Consider the following 22,000-nt stretch of genomic DNA (forward strand, 5'->3'; position numbering starts at 1 on the left):
TGAGTCTAAAGTCCCTCCATTGTACAATCCAACTGTCCTTAAATTGTTCCGGATTTTCTCCTCCTTTATCTTTATCTTGAAGTCCATTCCATGAATTGATCACTCTCTGCAAAGAACTTCTTGATATCGGTCCTAAATTTGCCCTTTACTAGTTTGAACCTCTATCCTTTGTCCTACTCTCGCAATTTAATTTGGAGCAATTTTCCAGATTTACATTTCTCCATACCATTCACTACCGTGTATAATTCTATAAGATCACCTCTCAGACATCTGATTTCAAGCTAAAAAGCCCAAGTTTCTCCAGTCTTTCCTCATAACTCAGACCTTTAATTCTCGGGATGGGCCTCGTGGCTTTTCTCTGCACTGCCTCTAATGTTTCAATGTCTCCCTTGGTGTTTCGGTGATGTGAAATGGACACAGTACCCAAGGTGCGATGTGACCAGAGCACTTTGATCGTGACTTCCTCTGACTTGTATTCTACTGTTTAAATTAGGTACTTCAACATTCTATTGGCTTTGTTGACCATTGCTCTGCATTGATTGGACATGTTGACTGTCCAGTGTACTAAAATCCTTAGTTCTTTTGCAACTTCATCCCTAGCTATTTCCATACATTTATGCAGTTCATGTAGCCCCCATTTTTTCTTCCTTTATGCAGTACCTTACATTTATCTGTATTTTCTTCTGGAAGGTTGTGTATACCTACCACTTAAATTACAGAGCGCATGTAACTATTTATGTCACATGTCCATTCAAGAGGGTTGTTCTTGAGTGTCAGCTTTTTGGGGATTGAGACAGCTTTTCTGAAGCTGTTGGTCAGCTTTTGATAGTTTCCTAGGTTGACATGTATGTTGCTTGCTACTGCAAAGGAATTTGCAGCAAACAAAGTGTTGACAATAGGAATTCCGTTGAGAATTCCATGATGTAAATGCAGATATGACAATGCTGGAGACGCTATTTCTGCAACTGTCACTACTCCATGCCCTGCATTTACGGACCCTGACACAATGTACAAATGAAGATTTAATGACAATTTAAACCATCCTATTAACAACTGTAATGTTAGCATGGCACTTAATTCCAACAGATGCTGTCTGCACTAAGCTAACAAAGTGCATTCAAAAACCACCAATCACAAAATCCTTTTCCAACAGCTCCCCACTGTCATCCAGCTCCATGGGACTGCCCTTCCATGGGTTTACTCTTACCTATCTGAACATAGCCAAACCATATCCAGCAATAGCTTCTCTTCCCACTTTCACACTGTCATCTCCTAGGGTCCCCCAAGCATTTATCCTTGCCCACTCCTCTTCATCATCTACATGCTGCCCCTTGGCGACATCATTCGCATGTCCACGATGACACCATGCACTACCTCTCCGTCACTTCTCTCGACCCCCTCCATATGCCACTAAACTGTCAAACTGCTTGAATGACATCCAGCCTGGGATAAGTCTTAATTTCCTCCAGGGAGAAAGAGACTGCCAAAAGTCATGAATCATGCTGGAACCAATGATATAGATATTGATATGTTGGAGGACTTGCAGAGGATTGAAAACTAAGACCTCAAGGGTAGTGCTATCCCAATTGCTTCCTGTTGGACTGGTTAAGGAGAGGAAGTTTAGGAAGGTTTTATAAATAGGAGCTTAGAATACATGAGTAAAGAAATAATGATAATTTTTTACACAACATTGGTAAGGCCACAATTAAAGTACTATATGCAGCTTTGGGTGCCCCATTATAGAATGAACATTAAAGCCACAGAGAATGTCTAGCATTTGATTCACCAGGATAATGCATGGACAGGAAACTATAATTATGAGCCATAGGATGGGACTATTTCCACTGGAGCTGAGAAGGCTAAGAGGAGATTTAATAGAGGTTTTTGAAATTACATAGGATTTGAATACAGTAAATAGGGAAAGACTATATCCTCCGGTTGGGGAATCATTAATGAGGGATCGTCAATTTAAAATGTTCACTTAAACAGTGAGGGGAAGTTAAGACAATTTCTTTTATGCAGAGAGTTGTTGGAACATGCAATGCTTTGCCACAGGGAATGGCTGAGGCACAGACCATTACATATTTTAAGGGAAAATTGGATAAATATTTAAAGCAGATGAAGATACAAAGCCGTGAGGAGAGATCAAGGCTGTGGGACCAATTGTGGATTGCTCTAGCAAAGGGCCAGCAAATACATTCTGTGCTGCAAATACCTATGTTTCCAAGTTTGTTCACGGATACTGCTAGAGTTAAAATCACATGATTTTCTGATAAACTTTCTACTGCTTGACCAGCTAGGACCATTCTACCCATTAGGATGTTGACTTGCAGTGTTATCTGAAGCAAAGTGGGAAGAATCCCAACTCTAAGTGACAGGTCAACCCTTCCAAGTCCTATTCAGCAGTCAAGCGAGCTAGACATTTATCAACAGTGCTCTTGAATACTTACTGACTTACCTAGCTCAGATATTGGATTATTGAGTCTGTCCCAGTGAGTTGACTCAGTTTCAATCTTCTATTGCTAAGTGTATTACCTCGGAGCTGCATAAATCCCAATGAGTTTGATTGTTAAATAACTGACAAGTGTGTATTTGAGCCCTTGCTAGGTAGAGAGCAAGTAACAAGAATTCCTCATGAGTAGTATGGTGATCATTTCAATTCACCATAAAAAATATAAAATGTGTGATTATATTGCCACATCTTCTTAATCAAAGCATGAGCATGCCACATCCCAGTTGGAGGTGTTGCAAAACATTCACCAAATCCTGGATGTTTGACTATTCTTATACTTAGCCTCCGCGTAACACTTTCCAGCATCTGTCATTTTAAGGTTCAGAATTTTCTTATCTACTATACAATGGACATTCACTTTTAGCATGCTGAAGGATCTATGCAGGACAACTAGAGACATATTACCAAATTTCATGCTCTGGATATCAAAGTCCAATAATGTGTACCAAACTTTTTTATCATTATCTGTTTAATCCAGGTCCTCGGGTGAGAGGCTATCACAAAAATCCATGACAGCCATGAGGCTGATTTCTCCTCTAAGGTGCTCAGCAACAAGTTGATGGAGGCTGGAGTCCCCTCTCCCTGCAAGTATTTTCCCCACAAATCCACCTCACAATTTCCACATGGGTCAAAGGAAGTATGCTAAGGGGTTCTGAACCATGAAGGAGAATTGACAGTACGGACCTAAATGGTCCAAGCCAACAGAAAGCTACAACACTCCTTTTATACATAAGAGGGAAATTTTCTGACTTCGCTATCCTGGCAGGGAGCCTTATACACTGAGAATGCATATCGGAAATTCAGGCCGTCCTGCGCATAATTTACCAACCATTTAAATTAATCGTTGGGAAATAGTGCTCAGCGTGAATCTGAATTTCCAATTTGCACTCCCAGCAGGTGAGACTCCCTGCTGGGAGAGTGAAGTCAGAAAATTACCCCAAATATATCTATCCAACATATTCATATCACGTGTTTACGTTCAGTGTCTCGTTTTTTTCCAATTGATCTTTGCTGTTGCAACTGGAGGTCGAGCTCTTTTTAAAATTCCCCACATCAAGTACATATTAACAAAGACATATAAAAGCTTGAAATTATAGTTATGACATATCATACAGTATGTGGAATGTAATATAGGAATATATAATACTTTGCTGCAAAACAAATTCTACTGAAAATGGAAACAACTCCTTCAGTAATAAGTCACTAACCAGTAGCTGCAATGCTCCTGAATTACAGAGCCTGGTGTATAGAGAATACCTTGAAACATACAAGGACATTCTTCGAGTTTCAGACACGTTCCATTTTCGTGAATTAAACCTGTGAGAAGCAATTACATCAATTTATGCCTCAGTTTTAAAATTATAGTTGTCAGAATGTTCTGTAGGTCATTGTATTAGAAGTTATGTTTAAGCCTTAGATTACAAGCAGGTCCAGGAAATGACTATCTAATGGGTCATCTGGTGAAAATGGAATATTTCAGTAATAATCATATTCAAATATCAGGAATAGTTTTATTGCTCTAATATTAACTCTAAACTACACATGTAAATACTTAAAGCACATTTTCAATTAAAAATAAAATGTAAACACCACTTCTGTTCACCCATTCGTCTGATTCACTGCACCTTTTCCCGATGTCTCTGCTTTATTATTTTAACCATAATTTTACTTTTCTCTCAACTAATATAATCTATTCTCACCTTTTTTATGTTTAAAACCACTTAGTTCCCTGATTTCTCCTCCCTTCTCATTTGAAGGTGATGGCAACTTTTTTTTAAAGTGCTATTTGATTGGTTAAAGATTGCATCCAAAGGCCAGTTTAAAGGCAATTAAATGAGAAGGATATAAATATTGAAATGCCGTCTTTGTAGCCTAACCAGATCAATTTTTGATACACCAAAACAGGAAAGGTTGCCATTGGACAAGCAAACAAAATAAGGTTTAATTACCATGACCTTTAATTTTACCATAAATGTTGTAAATTGATGAATCTACCTTCAGGGCAATAACATCCATCAAGACACTGAAAATCACTGTCAATGCACTCCTGCTCCAAGCCACATGACACAGGACAACAGTCTACACATTCGCGATGCACAAATTCGCCTTCACAATTTGCCACTGCAAAAAAAAAAGGTCAGCAACTAAGACAACTTTAGATTCTCATTCATGAATAACTGATTATCATATTATATTAAAAAAGCTAGGTTTGTGAATTCTTAAGTTTATCAAGTAGAGGGACATCAGCTCTGAAGAATTAAACATTTTTCCGCTTTTGGCACCCAATATCAACACCAAATATCCTTAGCATGGGCTAGATGTGGAATAAAAGTCCCTCTACTCTTCCGCTTACAATGTTCCTTCGTCTCAATCCAAGCAGAGCACCCCTACTTATGACGGCGTGAATAATACATTTCCCACACCAACTATGCTTATGGCCTATCTGAATGAGATTTTGAGAGGTCCTGTACTACTGGCAGGACCTATCACACAGCCAGTAAATAACAGAAATGTGTGGGCACACTTTCAAATGTTAACTATGATTCATGAGCCGCAGAAGAATAATTAGAACCTTGCAATGATTGAATTGCCTGTACAAAACTCTTTCTGTGATTTGTTCCATTTTCAACATAAATTTAGTTAATTTAACTTGTTCCCCTTTACAAATACAAAGTGTTTGCTCTGCTCTACAGCATTTTGTTCTCTACAGGCATTATTATACCACAGGTACCAATCTCAGACCAATGCTTGTATAGTATAAAGTGGGGTCACAGCTATGCCAGCTCATAAGTCGCTCACTGCCCAAGGTCGATGAAGGTGGTCTCACAATTCTTGCCTAGATATGCTTGGGGTTATGACATACATGAATTACACTGCACAATTTGTGAAGCCAAAATCACTTTGCATCAATGCAGACTGTGTAGTAGAACTGGCCTATACGTCTGTTGTTATTGTATCATACCACATTGGGTGAATAGCTGCCTCCATTCATGTAGTGGTCGATTCGCTTGTGCACAAGCCCTTGCATACTCGGTCAGCACTCCACACAATGTTGCATTATCAGGTCCATACCTGATAGAATAAGTGAAAGTTACATTATAGAACAGTAATTGCACAGCGAGATTCATCTTGCCCATTTAATCAAATGTAAGCAATCTTACAACACCAGGTTAGACTATAACCTGGTGTTGTAAGATTGCTTACATTTGTCCACCCCAGTCCATCACCGGCATCTCCACATCATATTTAATCAAAAGTCTTGCATTTGACCCCTGAGCCCTGGCAATCGAGCCAACAAATCTGAATGTCCAGAATGATTCCATAATATTTTACCATAACAAAATATTTATGGGATTATATATTGTAATAAACTATTAATACATATTATAAATAAATATAAATTATAAAGACTTAGTCTTTTAAACATACTCACATGCAGAGGTCATTCACACAGCTGGCCATATACAAATAAGGTTGAACATAATAATGACAGAGGATAAATGGATGTCTAAGGAGCGCTGTGCACATGTTTCTTATTTCCTGGAGATCATCATAAAAATATTAGTAAACTCATAATAGTCAAGGTGAATATTAAATATACACCATATTCCATACTGGAAATGGAAACCAGCATTGCCTTTACAATGACACATCACAAACTTAAATGGAGACTGTAACCAGTCAGATTAATTTCACAGAAGGAGAATCATATAACAAGATTAATAGTTTCACAATACATAAACTGTTCCTAAATAACTTTTAACTGAATCTAGTTGAAACATTACTCTGATGATGATTCTGTGGAACCCCTTTTAGCCAACTCAGGTGAAATGGGCAGTATGAAGAAGGGAAATTAGGACCCCCAGAGTTACTTATCCATTATACTTCTGTCTTTATTTTAAAGCTGAAGCAGGTTCATTTCACAACTGAATGGAATTGTCAAGAGCCAGGCAATTAAGATATCAATCATTTATAACGCTTAAGTAGATAACGTGTAAACAGTAGACTCTTTACCAACAGGTGGTTCATTTTCTTTCTACACCTGACAGCCATAGAAACCATTCTTAATGAGGATAATTCCACAATCTTGTGCTGCCAGTGCAGAACCCCACTCATAATGAGTGTGGGTTGGAGATAGGACTACAATATTGTAGATCTGATTCTCTAACTTGTGCTCCCTTAAGAGCGGCAGATTGTGGAAGCATCCCTAATATCTGAGGGACAGTGGATGGCGCTTGCAAATAAAACAGTTTTTCTTGAAAAGATCAACAAATTGATTAGTTGGAAATCAAAGTCTACTGAGGCAGTGGCACAATTAATAAGTAATTCTCAAACATAGAGACAACGTTACTCTTTTAAGACAGAGCTGATCTGAAGCCAATCTTTCATCTACTTCTCCTTTTCTTCCAAGCTTAGCAGCATGAGGCAACCCATTTCTTCCACTGCTTTTACATCCAGCACATCGTGCTTTGTGTTGTTTCCATAACAAAGACCACTTTTTATGTGGCCAAGTCATTAACCTGACCAAGGGGGACTGGCTAAATGCGATGGGGGTTATCATTCTGCTCCCATCAGATGTGAGTACCCTGTAGGATGTCAAACCAGTATTCATAGACTGGAACTCTCATCTCCACTCACCAGGGCTATCTGGAGTGGGGCTCAAACCAACAACCATCTGACTAAGAGGCGGGAATGCTACCACTGAGCCAAGGCTCACTCCCAAAGCCAAGTTTTAATTCACATTAATCTGTCTATCTAAAGTCATGTATAAAAAATATAAATGTTCCCCATTTGACACGATGAAACCTTGCTTCCATCGCAAAGCCAAACTTGTAAACTTTGAAACTTGATTGGACAACAATCATGGCAATGATAGTTATAAAGAATTAGGAGATTCCAGAAACCGGGCTTTATTTTCTAAGTAGTCCTCTAATTTCTAACTGAAAACATATATATATTTTTTATCTGTCCTGACGAAGGCCTGCAGTTTTGGGTTTATTCTCTCCCCTGCTGCTCCACTGATATCAGCCATGGAAGTTACAAGTACATGCTGGAGCAATTGATTCATTTCAACCGGAGTGTCAGCAATTTAGAGTTGCCCTACTAAAAAAGATTACTAAAATTAAAATATATTCACAATGTCCAGTTTATTGAAAATATTATAAATGAATATATCATGTTATTGACATCCTTTTCGATGCTATAATATTCAGGTATTAGTTCGTGATAAAATTTTTTATATATATATACATATAATGGCCCAGATTTTGCTGTAGCAGGGTATCTAATGGCATCTGCCAGTTTGCAATTCAACTTGCCAGTTTAGGTTTTTAAATGTTTTTGAGTGGCAAGTTGCTGAAAGTGCGAGCTGATAACGTTGCAACGAGTGAAACAGGGTATCAGGGACCTGAGCATAAAGGGCAAATAACAGGGTATCTCCTTAACCAATCAGATAGAAAGATTGTGAAATAAACAGCGCAAGGACAACAGAGAAGGATGTGTAAGTTAGAGTGGGTGAATTCAATGTCAAATTAGGTACAGAAAGAGAAATATAGAGAGGGAAAGAAAGAGAAAAAAGAAACAGAAAGAAAAAATAAAAAAAATTTTAATGAAAAATTTTACATTTTTAAAATCTCCAACAACAATTAAAACCTGAAGCAATGAACTATTACATGCTTGTAATAGTTCATTTTCAGTGCCAGAGGATGATTGGCAGTAATTAACACTTATCACATCATTAAAGGATACTTAGACTGACTTGACTTAACTTTCTGTGGTGAGTTTAGTTTGCATCTACCGTGCAAATACAGCAACTTCACGCCATTCAATGCATTTCAATAGTGAGGCAGACAGCGAGATGCCGTTTTCGCTAAGCTAACGATGAAGCGGCACAACTTGGACTGCAACTTTTGGTTATTTGAGTTTAACTGCGCATCTTCCCCTCTCCTGAAGTTGTTGTACCACTTGTTATTACTAAAGATATAGTCCTGAACTTGTGATTGGTTCTTGTAATCTGTGAGTTTTGATAACATATCAGTCTTTGATATGCTCAGAGAGATGAAGTGGCCATGGAAATTGAGGTATTATTCTCTTTTCTGCCCCTCGTGTAGGATTTATTTAACCCTTGGAAACAATGATATAACCATTATTTTGACAGCAAAATCTGTGCCTATATATACATAATTTGATCTATGTCTGTCCTGTTTATTCATGTAGATCCATCTCATCGATTCATTATTTATGTATTATTAGGGACCTCAACTTTCCTGCTCTGTAGCCAACCTCTCCACTGCTGACCTCATCTTCACCATTTATAGCCAGCTTCTCTGTTCCTGATCTTGGGCTATATGGTCCTGACGCTGTCTCCCCTTCTATTACCAGCTTCTCCATTCCCAACCATTGCTCTCCTCTGTCAACCTCGGCCACTCCGCTCTTGATGTCTTCCTCTCTGCTCCTGACCTCAACCTCTCTGTTCTTCACATCAGCCTCTCTGCTCCTAATGTGCTTTATATAAAACAGATCCTCAAGCTTCCCCCACACTTCACCCCATCAAACTGTTACCATTATGGCCTTATTTCCGGCCCACAAGCAACACTATAGGACACGTACTACTTCAGAATAATATTAACTGATTGCAGAGTTACAGATTCTGGAAGATAAAACTGTTGCTCAGCAGAGAAAGAATATATTACTGGAATCCGTTCTTTCTTAAGGAACAACACATTGAAGCAATTTGTTTATCATATTTTAATTCTGCTAATCCCTGCATAAACTAAAACGTTGAACCTATTTTTATAATCTATGGTGGCAATGAGCAATATCCAGACAGTTTTATATCTTGCAAATAAAACTTTTAGTTCAAAATTAAATTGGTTCATAACTAACCTCATTTACTCTTTGGCTTTGACCAGCACATGATTCTGGGTAGTTCACGGGAGTAAAATGACAAGGTTTCTTATCTGGGATGTCTTCTGCCCAGCTGTTACCAAAAATAGCTATTTCTTCTGTTAACACACCTAAAAACATTAAAAATAATTAAAGCGCATTAGATAAAAAGAAATAGTCCTTGAAGCCTAGAATTTACACTTGAACTGAAAATCAAGTAGAAAAATAGCAGAACACAATTTGTGCCCACTCACTGAAAAATGGGCTGACCCACCAGAGTTTCTACAGTCAGTCAAATTTGCATAGTGGCAGCAAGATGCTGGTGCCAGGAACACCAATCTGGGAGTTCACCATTGTGGGAATGGGAACTTGTATTCTACTGCAGGGCACTAGATTAGTGTTAAAAGTTCATGTGTCATGCAGTGGCATCAAAGGGAAGCATGATACTAAGAAACATAAGGCACATTCTCGCACTGGGCTGAAAATAAAGTTCTGGTTGCACTGAAGTTTTTGTGGATGCAGACATTGTTCTGAGTAAGATTGGGAAGTTGCTTTGATGAGGGGGCATGAATGGGAGCATGAAAATTGAGGGGCATAAAGAAATGTCTGTGGATGATGGCATCTTTATGATGGGAAGGAGGAAGATATCGTCAGGACTGATCATGAGATGTCATGCACCAGATGTGATGGCCAAGAAAAGGTCTCCTATACCAGACTGCCACAAATCTGTCTTACAGCTGGCAATGGGTTGTCCTCTGCATCCTCTTTAGGCTGCACATGCTTCACTAGCTGATCTTCCTGCTGCTCTTGGGTGCCTTCTCCCTCCAGAGCCTCCATGACGAGGTCTCTTTGCAAGGCAAAGTTGTGCGGCATGCAGCACACAATCATGATCTTTGAACATCTCGCTGAACCATGTTACACAACACCCCCTTACTGATCCAGGCATCTGAAGTGCATCTTCAAAATTTCAATTGTGTGCTCTATGATGACTGTGGTGACAGAATGAATCTTGTTACAGTGGCACAGAGCTGGTGACCTGGAAAAATGCACAGGCGTCAGCAGCCAGGGCTAAAGATGGTAGCTATGATTTCCCAGAAGTCACCCAGAGACCTGCCTTTCTGGGTGAAAGAGTGCTAGTATAGTGGGCTGCCTTAAAATGAAGGAGCTTTGCAGTACACCCCTGAGCACATATCCATTAGTTATCTGCTGCATGCTCCATAACTTCGCCATCATGAGGGACCAGCCCTTACCACCCCCTGGCCAGCTAAAAGTGCAGCATGAGGAGGAGGAGAAAGAGTATGAGCTGCCTCTACCACCAGTGCCCCTAGCTGCCAGAGCTCTTACTGAGTAGCTCATCCAAAAGTGCTTTATGTGAACCATCCCTCCCATCGCCTCCACACCAACAGCCGCACAATCTTTATCACATACAACTACCATCGCATGGTCTTCCTTCAGTCCATCTTTACAGGTCTTGCCCTCACTTTACTACAAATAGAACCACCAACACTAAATCCATACCAGAAAACAATTTATCCAACTACTCAATTCCATCTGTGCCAAATATTTAACAATTGTAAACAATTTTACAACACCAAGTTATAGTCCAGCAATTTTATTTTAAATTCACAAGCTTTCGGAGGCTTCCTCCTTCGTCAGGTGAACGATGTGAAGGAGCTTTGCAGTACACCCCTGAGCACATATCCATTAGTTATCTGCTGCATGCTCCATAACTTCGCCATCATGAGGGACCAGCCCTTACCACCCCCTGGCCAGCTAAAAGTGCAGCATGAGGAGGAGGAGAAAGAGTATGAGCTGCCTCTACCACCAGTGCCCCTAGCTGCCAGAGCTCTTACTGAGTAGCTCATCCAAAAGTGCTTTATGTGAACCATCCCTCCCATCGCCTCCACACCAACAGCCGCACAATCTTTATCACATACAACTACCATCGCATGGTCTTCCTTCAGTCCATCTTTACAGGTCTTGCCCTCACTTTACTACAAATAGAACCACCAACACTAAATCCATACCAGAAAACTTTCACATCGTTCACCTGACGAAGGAGGAAGCCTCCGAAAGCTTGTGAATTTAAAATTAAATTGCTGGACTATAACTTGGTGTTGTAAAATTGTTTACAATTGTCAACCCCAGTCCATCACCGGCATCTCCACATCACAAATATTTAACAGTAATAATTAAGAATCACCCTTGTGAAACCCCTTAGTGCGTGGCTTGTGTGCTCATTTATCTATCCTAGTGCTCTTACGAGGTGTATTCCCAGTGGCTACAGCTGTGGGAGGACACTTGAAGACACTTCAGATTACCATGGTGGGCGACCTCAAGCAGCTCTGAGACTTGAGAGCCTGGTTGCAGACGGCAGAATTTTGGCATGAGCCGGGGCAGTCTGACCCAGCTGGCTATGTGGAACTAACAAAGTGACTGGTGGAGTTGGTGGCGGGAGCAGGCACGCTGGCATCCTGAGAGAGGACATCAGGTGTCTCTCCCATGGAGTCAATGTCATTCTTTAGTGTCTGCGCCTGATCACTCCTGCACTCACGCAGAGCATTGGAGTGATGATACACTTTGGAAGCCCCTGTTGACACTGGCCCCCGGAAGCTGTCTGAACTTCCATGGCAGCAGTGTGAGGTGCCATGCAAGCTGTCAGAGCTGTCACCAGAGGCTCTATCATGATGGGTGCCACTGTCCTGTTCATGAGGCTGACCGCTCTCTCCATTTTGGACAGAATGGTCTCCATGCTCTCCACAAAACCCGGACACAAGTTGGAGCTGGACTTGTCCATGCTCTGAGCTATTGCATGTAATCTCGTTGGCAGGCTATCTAGCGCACCTAACATTTCCTAGTGTATGCTCATCAGCATTCTATGGTAGGCTAGGCACTCGAGGTCAACATCTGAGTCTGCTGCAATAGCGCTAGAATGCAATCTCGCCATCCAGTGTGCTGGCCTTATGGTGCCCAAACTTGCTGTCATATCTCCTGCGCAGCATTGCCAGTTGCCATGGCCATGACTCTGCCCCTTCCTGTGATAGCCAGCACGTTTTCTTGTAGAGGTGGAATTGTGTAGAGGTAGGTTCTGCCTCCTCCAGTGCTGGACTCTTATCTCAGATTGTGGGCAATCTTCTGCTGCAAGAAAAAAGAGATCATTAGTGAAATCCCTGCAAGTTGTTTAGAGAATGTGACTGTCATGGTAGAATAGCCCGTCTGCAGTGCATCAGATGTGAGGTGTGGAGACATGAGGTTGGAATAGAGGTAAGAGTATCAAGTGCAGAGCGTATGAGTATATGGAGAAGGAAGTGTGGTGCAGTGTTTGTAGGAGATGAAGGGAAGCGGGGGAGGGGAGTACTGTCAGTAATGAGGCTGGAGGTAGTGGAGATGTGAGTAGAGAGTAAGAAAGCAGTATTGTTACCTTGATAACTGTTAGCCAGGTCCTGGGAGCTAAGCGCCTGGCAGTCGCTAGCTCAGACACCTCTTCCCATTGGCGCCGCAGTACTCTCTGCCCCCTGGCGGGGAAGAGGCTCACCCTCCTGCTGTCCACCGCCAATACCAGGGCCTCCAAGGTGGCGTCACAGAATCTGGGTGCCCTGTCAGTGCTTCTTCCAGCCATTTCTTTCTTCAGAAGTGTCCATTCCCGCCTGCAACCAGAGTGCACCTCCCCTTTAAGCGGTGCTGGCTGCCTTTACGTGGCATCAGCCAAGCCAAATTCCGGCCCCACCCCCACCCTATCACCCAAACAAACTTGCAGCAAATGAATAGCATAGGTAGCGCTGGCTGCATGGTTACCACGTTATAATAAAGTCCCAGCACTAATTTCAGGTGCTGGCTGGGACCAGGCAAACAGGCATGTGAATCGCGAACACCACCACCACCACCTTAGTGATGATGGATATGCCTGGTCTGGATTATAGTGCCACCTCAAGCCAGGAGGATAGAGTTGGTGAAGATGGAGAGGGTAAATTATCTTGATGCGAAGAAAATAAACTTTACAAAATTTAAATTAATACAAAAAACTAGATATAGAGAAGCAATGACATCAAATCATTTAAGTCATAAAATAATTGTACCACTTTTATAAATATATAGAAAACAGTGCCAGGGAGTTATGAACAAAAATATAATGGGAGAAATAATTAACTAAAGAAGTGATAAAAAATTACAAGGTTATGAGGAAAGAGCAGAGGAATAGGATTAATTGGATAACTCTTTCAAAGAGCCGGCACAGGCACGATGGGTTGAATGGCCTCTTCCTGTGCTGTACCTAATATAATACTATGAAGTGAAACATGAAAAATGATATCAAAGATGCTCCGATGTTGTGCATCAATGGCGTATTTTTTAAACGCTAAGCACTTCAGATTAAGTTCTATTCAGTTTGTCCTGAGGAAAAAACTGCTTCTGTGCTATACAATTGCCATGACATCATTAAAATGACATGCTGTGCCTCTATCCCTTACAGCACTGCATTTCTCTTGCCTTGCACTGGGTGGTGGAGAAACAGTATCAAGAGGTAATTCCATGATCAGGCACTCCCAATGGCAAGCCGCAGTAGAAAGGAGCACAGATCAGAGACAGGGCTACGATAAATTAGCCCACCGCTCTATATTTTTTTAAACTAAGACCTTTTTATACATCCAGTGGAAATGACTTTATTATTTGTGTGATGCTACTGAAGGAGATTTCAATTACAGAAACCTTAGATTACAAAAAAAAATCATGCCTTGCGCATTTTGAGATCTAAGGGGCTCGATTTTTAAACAAAAGTGCAGGTGCGTTGGGGGCGGAGATGGCGAAGAAAATCGGGATTTCCAGGAGTGGGCAGAAATCCCGGCTCCAACACGCCTAGGAACGCACACGACCCAGAGTCATTTGGGTGCACGCGCCATTCCCAACCCAGCAGTCCTGCCGGCAATTAAAGCCGGCGGGACGATATTTAAAGCAGCAATTGAACTAGTTAACCTAGTTTAAAAATCCAAAAATACAATTAGGTACGAAGGCAAACAATTTCAACGCTGCCTCAGCGTATTTCCCGTGCTGTGTGAAACACGCCATGGGGAACGAGTCGTGTTTCAGCCAGACATTTAAATCCCTGTTTGACAGATGGAGATAAAAGGTGAGTTATTGCAGCAGGGCACTCAATTCTCTCATCCAAACTTTTGGCTGGAAGATCTTTGTGTTTAGACTGAACATTCTTGGTTTCCACTCAGAATTGTTCTGTTTACACATATTTACCAACTTTTTGGAACCCCTCAAACTGACACCATCAGGATGGGGGGTGGGGGGCGGGGGTGCCACGGCTGAATTCACCAGTATTTCCGAGGACGTGGAACATCACCAGCCTCGCCAAGCACGGCGTGCACTTTCGCCACCTGTAGCTTCACAACACAGGGCTGCGCCACAGGGACCTGTACAAGAGAGAGGGGAACAACAGAGGGACCGATGTCGCAGGAGGCATTACCCTTGTCAGAGGGTCTACAGAGGAGCAGTGCATACGGAGGCTGAGAGTGAGTCGCCAGGTGGTCCCAGACATCTGCAGCCTCCTTCATGCCGAGCTGCTCCCGGCTGAGCCTGGCGGCATCTCATTACCCGTCGCAGTTAAAGCGACCACTGCCCTCAACTTCTTCGCCTCTGAATCATTCCAGGGTGGAATGGTGACACCGCTGGGGTCTCTCAGTTGCCTGCACACAAGTGCATAAGGCAGGTCACCAACGGTTTGTTTCGCAGGGCCTCGCAATACGTCAACTTCCCCATGGACGACCTCAACCAGATGGAGAGGGCAGTGGGATTCCACTCCGTGACTGGCTTCCCACGTATACAGGGTGCAATCGATTGCACGCATATAGCAATCCGAACACCTCCACATGAGCCAGGACTGTTCATCAACAGAAAGGGTTATCACTTCATCAACGCTCAGCTCGTTTGTGACCACTGCAAAAGATTCCTTCAAGTGTGCGCCAGATTCCCTGGCAGCTGCCACAATTTGTTCATTCTGAGGGAATCTAACATCCCGGCCCTCTTCCACGCACCAAACACCCGCAAGGGCTGGCTCCTCGGGGACAAGGGATACCCCTTGCACACGTGGCTCATGACACCTCTGAGGAACCCCATCAGCGAGCAACAGCGTCGATACAACGACAGCCACATCGCCACCAAGCCTATAATTGAACATGCGATAGGACTGCTGAAGATGCGATTTTGGTGCTTCGATCGTTCTGGGGGAGCGCTTCAATACGCACCAGCGAGAGTGGGTCACATTATAGTAGTGTGTTGTGTCCTGCACAACATGGCACAACAGAGAGGGTTACCAGTTGTTGAGGCCCCATTCCCTCATCCACCATCCACATCTGCCATTGAGGAAGAGCAGGAGCAGGAGCAGCGGCAAAAGGAGCAGGAGGAGGAGGAGGAAGAGGAGGAGGAGGAGGAGGACGAACCCATTGGCAGAGCAGCGACTCACCTGGCTGCTCGTGAGGCCAGGAAGTCACTCGTATGTGAACGGTTCTCGTCAGATCAGAAAGTGAGAAGAGTCCAGTCCTCACACCCATGTCCCCTTTCGCCATCATCCCTCCCCTGGGCCAGGGCCACATCACTCCTACCATCCTGCTTGAAGAACAGTTTGAAGGACATGCATGATGTCTTGGAAGCCCAGTTGTAAAGTCTCTTTCTGCCTGTTTAAGGAAGGGGAATGTTGTTCACCGTGAGTCTGAACGGCCGTTGTCAGGCCCTGAATGGACTCATTTGTGAGCCATGCTTGAAGCTCAACGAAGGCTAGCATTCCCTCCATCGCAGACATTCCCACACTTAACTGCGACACTATTTCAGACATTTCCACAGTTATGTGCGACACTATCTCAGACAGTTCCTCACGTCCCAGTGACACTATCTCAGAGATTCCCTCACGTACCTGTGCCACCATTCCACTAATGCAGGAGTTGGATTCCTCCATCATCTGTGCTATTGTGGAGAGTGTGCATGGCACTTGTTCCAGTACCTCGCAAATGTGCTGCTGTCCCTCGATCGTTCTCCTTTTAAAGGATGGCCCATGGGGTTGAGCATCTGTGTCCAGCTGAGCAGAGCCTGGACAGGAATTCGCCCACCAACGCAGGCTCTCCACAGCTGCCCCTGCCACCAGTGTCTGCTCATGCTCACTTGTGCGTGGTGACTCACCAGGTGCAAACCCAACTAACTAACTACTGGGACCCACTGAGGTCTGACTATCTGCGCTGGTGGATGGCTTTCTAAGATGTAACGGTGCACCCTCAGAGGCTGGGAGCTCCTCTGAGGAATCGCCCTCTCCCATCACTGCGGTCGTTGAAGGGCCTGGAAGAGATCAGAAGGCAATATTGAGCAACATTACAGATGCGCCATGTTGCGATGAGCATACTGAGGTGTTCAACATGCCAAGTATTGTTAAGATCAATTCATGTTGTGTGTGATGAATGTTAAAGTTGTGTCACCAGATGTTTGTGGAGTGCCAGCCTCCAGTCCTCTCCCTCTCACGTGCATTTTGCACTCTCTTCTCCTAGAAGGGGAGAAAGTACAGACATGTGAGTGAGTGAGTGAGGGTGAAGTGGCCAACCGATGATTGCGTTGCTCTGCGTGAGGCTGACCGTGAAAGAGTTGCATCAGAGGATGAGTATGAGACAGAGACATCACATTGGATGAGGATTGGGGTGAGTGGAAGTGGTGGGGTCACAAATGGGGAGGTGAGGAAGTGCTCAGGAAGTGAAGGTAAGTTGAGGATGAGCCTTAAGTGGGTGTGAGGAGTGATGTGATGGAGTAGTCTTGGCAGTGCAGAATGAGTTGGGGGGTGGAGGGGAGTGATGTGGAACACGGAATGCAGGAGAATCAGTAAGTGTACTCACTTTTGCTGACCTGGTTAGTCATTGAAACGCTTCCTGCACTCCAAGTGCGGGATATGTTGCTCCTGCTGGTGACCTCCTCTTCCACCTCGAGCCAGGCCTTCTTGGTGGCAGAGGCTTCCTCCTGTCAGACGGTAAAATAGTTCCCTCCTCCTCCTCACCCCGGCCAGTAGCAGCTGAAGTGAGGCATCACTGAATCTTGGAGCAGCCTTGCCCCTGTGCTGCTCCATTGGGTCTTCTGGCTCTTTGCTCCAGCAAAATCCATTGGAGCAATGGCCCTTTAAATCTAGATGCTCCAGCTGACAGCCTGTCATGTGGGCAATCAGTCCACCCACTGCGCAGTTTTCGGACGGCAAACCCGGAAACAAGATTAAGGTGCACTGATTAAGTCACGATCACGTGGGGAACAGTAAGTTTTTATCATTCGAGATTGCTGCGCACCCACTGACCCGCCCCCCACCTCCTGCTGCCATCCCGCCGCCCTTTTAAAATCGAGCCCAAGGTACCAGCACTGACGCTAAGACACCTAACATTTGTCTACAATTATATTTTACACAACTAAATCAGATACCATATTGGTGCTTCCCTGATTTAACATTTTCTATTACTTACCATAGCTGGTGTACAGATCATCATGCATATTTCCATTGAAGTTGCCACACAGTCCACATGTTTTCCCAACATACTCTACGTTCATCTTTATGTAGACTCCTGAACTACCATCCCACGCCAGAGAAAATCCATGGTGATGTCTAACCAGTATATATCCGGCTATTTTTTCAAACTTGAGGTTTCCAATAATGTATGGAAGCTGAACTCTGGGGGGACAGAAGTTAGAAAATTCAAATTCAACATTTTTTTAAGAGATATGCACTCCAGTGCTTTTTTAAAAACTAATGTAGTGTTGTCATGATAGCATCACATTTACGTAACATTTACGCATATATTACTTTGTATACAATTCAGGAAAAATAGTGGTGCTCATTGACATCCTGTACAATTTTAACAATAGCTATGACTGGAGGCATGAAGTGGTGAGGCTTAGATTTCACCCTAGCCATCAGATTGAGGGGTTAAGTAGAGGCAAAGCAGTTCCCACAGGGATGAAAGGAAAACTTAAGGCCATCTTAACCCAAGTGCATTTTCCCATACTTATTTCAGGGCAGCATTGGCAGACACCTAGGAGATCTTGGACCTGGATTGGGAATGATGGTCAGGGAGGATCCAAAAAATAAACTTTTTATTGGAATGATAACATTGTCTTTTTGAAGACAATTGGAAAGCATAGGTGAAGGGCCAAAGCCCATTAGCCTATAATGCAGCATACCGTCAAGGTCAAAATAATAAAAGAGAAGACGAGATAAATTTGGAAGCCGTAGTTCTGTAATTCAAGTTTGGGATATAAAATAGAAAACATACTAGGGCCGATTCCATGATGATGTGCTGAATGCATCAATACACTCCCAGATAACGCCTCACGAAATTCCACAAGTAGGACTGAGCACCATATTCATGAGATGCTGAATTGTGAAACAGAAAATTTTTCTAACTTTTTGAAGATGTCACATGGAGTGTGCATGAGCCGCATTACATTTCTTAATTTCAGTCTGTCATATCTAAATTGACCACATGCTGAAATCAACAATCTTTTCAGCATTGCTTGAGATTTTCTGGTCTGACCTTTGGAAGTTTCATATATAAAAGGTATGATTGATAGGTTAAAGCTTTTTGTTTTGTTTTTCACTCAAGTCTACTGTATTATAACTTGCTACTAGTGTTTCCTCTGGTAATTTTGAAGGTTTGAAGATTGCGTTTGTAGAAATCTTTTCCTGTAGCAACCTTGCTGCCTCATTTGCACCAACCACAACATTCAGCAATAGAATTCCAAAGGGCACTCCAATGGCAAGTGGTGGATTTGGAGGTGAACAGGCGTTCATGCAGAGGGAACAAAGACAAGTGCGAATGCACTTCAAACTTCTAGTCTTGTCTCAGCAGTTGAGTCTTCGTATCTAGATATGCCTACTTGGAGATGTCTGAAGAGACCTGTTGATGCCTTGTGAGGAAGACTGTCACGGTATTGTGCTGACCTCCAGATAAGATCTACCACAGTAACAGCTCTGTTTGTGGGTATGAAGATTATCACAGCGTTAATGTTTTACATGACCAGATTCTTTGAAGCCACCATTGATAATATTTCCCACATCAATTCAGTCTTCAGTCATCTGATGAAGAACTTTCCATGAGAAAACACATCATTTTTACTAGGCTTTCCAACAGCTGTGATTTTAAAATTTGTAATAATCTAGGACTTAACCTGTCATAAATAATCCATGTTTATAAAGATAAACAGTGCCAGTGCCTTAAGATGACAAATACTTGTGAAATGGCACAGTTCCCTGCTCACCTCTGCTGGCAGGTATGTCATCTCGGGATGCTTGCATGAAATTGAGCACACAGTGAGAATGCATTGATTGGCTTGCTACCGCTGAGCAGATGAGCCTGTGTGTTACTGAGTGAATTTGAAGGAGGAGCTGGCGCCTAGCCTGGAAGACCCTGAAAATCGTGATGTGACAGCATTGATTGACCCTTTTATCAAAGGGGCCAATCAGATTTAGTTCCTGCACTTCTTTGAGAGAGGAGGACTGACAGCAACTACCCCCACCACATCCCCTTCCCTACCCCTCCTTCCTACCCAAGCGGCCATCCAGTGCCACGTTTCTTGACCCCGTCCTGACCCCACATACTTCGGTGAGACCCTGAGTGGAAGTCACCGGTGCCTGCTCTATTGCACTTGCGCTGACAAAACAGCACCAAGGATTTTCAGCCCGATTTACTTTTAGCACTTAGAATAACATATAGAGTGCCAGTTCAGTGTACAGCCTACAACCTACCTTGCATGAGTGGATGACTAGACAGTAAGCAAGTAGTTTCAGAGGGAATTCTGATTTGGTGGCACAATATGCAAGAGTTATGTGTGACATTTAAGACATTTCGAATACCAGCCACAAAATTTAGACCAAATGTTTCTGGGCATGAAAATGCAAGTGTGAAAGCTGTGAAAAATTATGCTAGTACTTCTCTGCTCCTTTGCTGAATCTGATGTTCAGCATGCAGTGTTTGTGGCATGCATATTATGGGCACAGGCAATCTGAGGTGTCAAACAGTGGACACCCTTACCTTGGCACTCTTCCTCAGGCCTGAGAATTTCTTCCTCATTTGCTCTCACAACCTATGAATGTGAGAGATGGCAATCAACCACTTCCTGCCATGCTTGCTGCACATTGGGGCACAGAGGGCAGATTCCTCTCAGCCCAAAACATGGCTACCTTTCTCAGTTGCAAATCTTCTAGCAGAACATCCAAACTGTCATCATCAAAGGGGGTAACACTGCCCACATGCCGGTCTTTATAGATGCTCTTCAATGTGGCAAAAGCAACCACCTGTGTTACAGTGGGCAGCAGATCTTTAAGAATTGCTGTTCTCATGATTTCCTACTTCCTTCCACTCATAGTACTTCTGGGACTTATCGAAGCCATGCAAGGAGCTCATTCAAATTATTATGCCGAACTGAATTCAGTGAGGTCAGCTACCCTCGCTTTACACATAAAGGTTTGCAGGAAGGCAGAAAGCCAGCTCCATTTTTGCCAGTATCACTGAATCTCTTCTAACTCTTCACAATTTTAAGATGTCTAATGTACTTAGAGATGTGATACAGAAAAACCTGTTTATAAAAAGCTGCTTTAGATTGTGTTGAGATGGTCTCCTTAATCTGGGTTGCAGCCTGAATGATTCAGTCATCCATGAGATTGATATTAGGTTGTAATTGGGAACAAGAAGTTTTTCTATCTAGGTAAATCTCCAACACAAGTTTTTTTGGCACATCTTTGAATAGCCAGAAGGATTTGACATTTATCAGAGAAAAAAATCATTACCTTTGTCCATGGTGGATGACTTCATAGCTTTGTAGAATAATTTCCCCCTGGTATGCAAAGAATAAACTGACCGATCGCTGACAAGAATATGGAGAAGATTGACATGCTGGGTCATTGTGTACCTGCAGAACAGGAAATATAACAGACACAGATCAAAGACCTTGATTTGGAAATAAGAACATAAGAACATAAGAAATAGGAGCAGGAGTAGGCCAATCGGCCCCTCGAGCCTGCTCCGCCATTTAATAAGATCATGGCTGATCTGATCCTAACCTCAAATTTAAATTCATGTCCAATTTCCTGCCCGCTCCCCGTAACCCCTAATTCCCTTTACTTCGAGGAAACTGTCTATTTCTGTTTTTAATTTATTTAATGATGCAGCTTCCACAGCTTCCTGGGGCAGCAAATTCCACAGACCTACTACCCTCTGAGTGAAGAAGTTTCTCCTCATCTCAGTTTTGAAAGAGCAGCCCCTTATTCTAAGATTATGCCCCCTAGTTCTAGTTTCACCCATCTTTGGGAACATCCTTACCGCATCCACCCGATCAAGCCCCTTCACAATCTTATATGTTTCAATAAGATCGCCTCTCATTCTTCTGAACTCCAATGAGTAGAGTCCCAGTCTACTCAACCTCTCCTCATATGTCCACCCCCTCATCCCCAGGATTAACCGAGTGAACCTTCTTTGTACTGCCTCGAGAGTAAGTATGGACACCAAAACTGTATGCAGTATTCCAGGTGCGGTCTCACCAATACCTTATATAACTGCAGCAATACCTCCCTGGTTTTATATTCTATCCCCC

At 42.9% G+C, this 22,000-nt stretch overlaps 1 protein-coding gene across 1 annotated transcript in view; it reads right to left on the reverse strand.

Moving 5' to 3' along the window:
* Positions 1–22,000, reverse strand: part of otog (otogelin) — a 256,145-nt gene that overhangs the window by 228,040 nt on the left and 6,105 nt on the right. Inside the window, exons 4-10 of the mRNA XM_067993585.1 lie at positions 21,198–21,319; positions 17,878–18,083; positions 9,398–9,528; positions 5,946–6,052; positions 5,475–5,584; positions 4,508–4,633; positions 3,721–3,829 (exon numbers count right to left, since the gene is read on the reverse strand). Coding sequence (XP_067849686.1) covers positions 3,721–3,829; positions 4,508–4,633; positions 5,475–5,584; positions 5,946–6,052; positions 9,398–9,528; positions 17,878–18,083; positions 21,198–21,319 — 911 coding nt within the window. The remainder of the gene's footprint in view (positions 1–3,720; positions 3,830–4,507; positions 4,634–5,474; positions 5,585–5,945; positions 6,053–9,397; positions 9,529–17,877; positions 18,084–21,197; positions 21,320–22,000) is intronic.

The sequence above is a fragment of the Heptranchias perlo genome, chromosome 12 (assembly GCF_035084215.1).
Source record: "Heptranchias perlo isolate sHepPer1 chromosome 12, sHepPer1.hap1, whole genome shotgun sequence".
In the NCBI taxonomy this organism is placed as follows: domain Eukaryota; kingdom Metazoa; phylum Chordata; class Chondrichthyes; order Hexanchiformes; family Hexanchidae; genus Heptranchias; species Heptranchias perlo.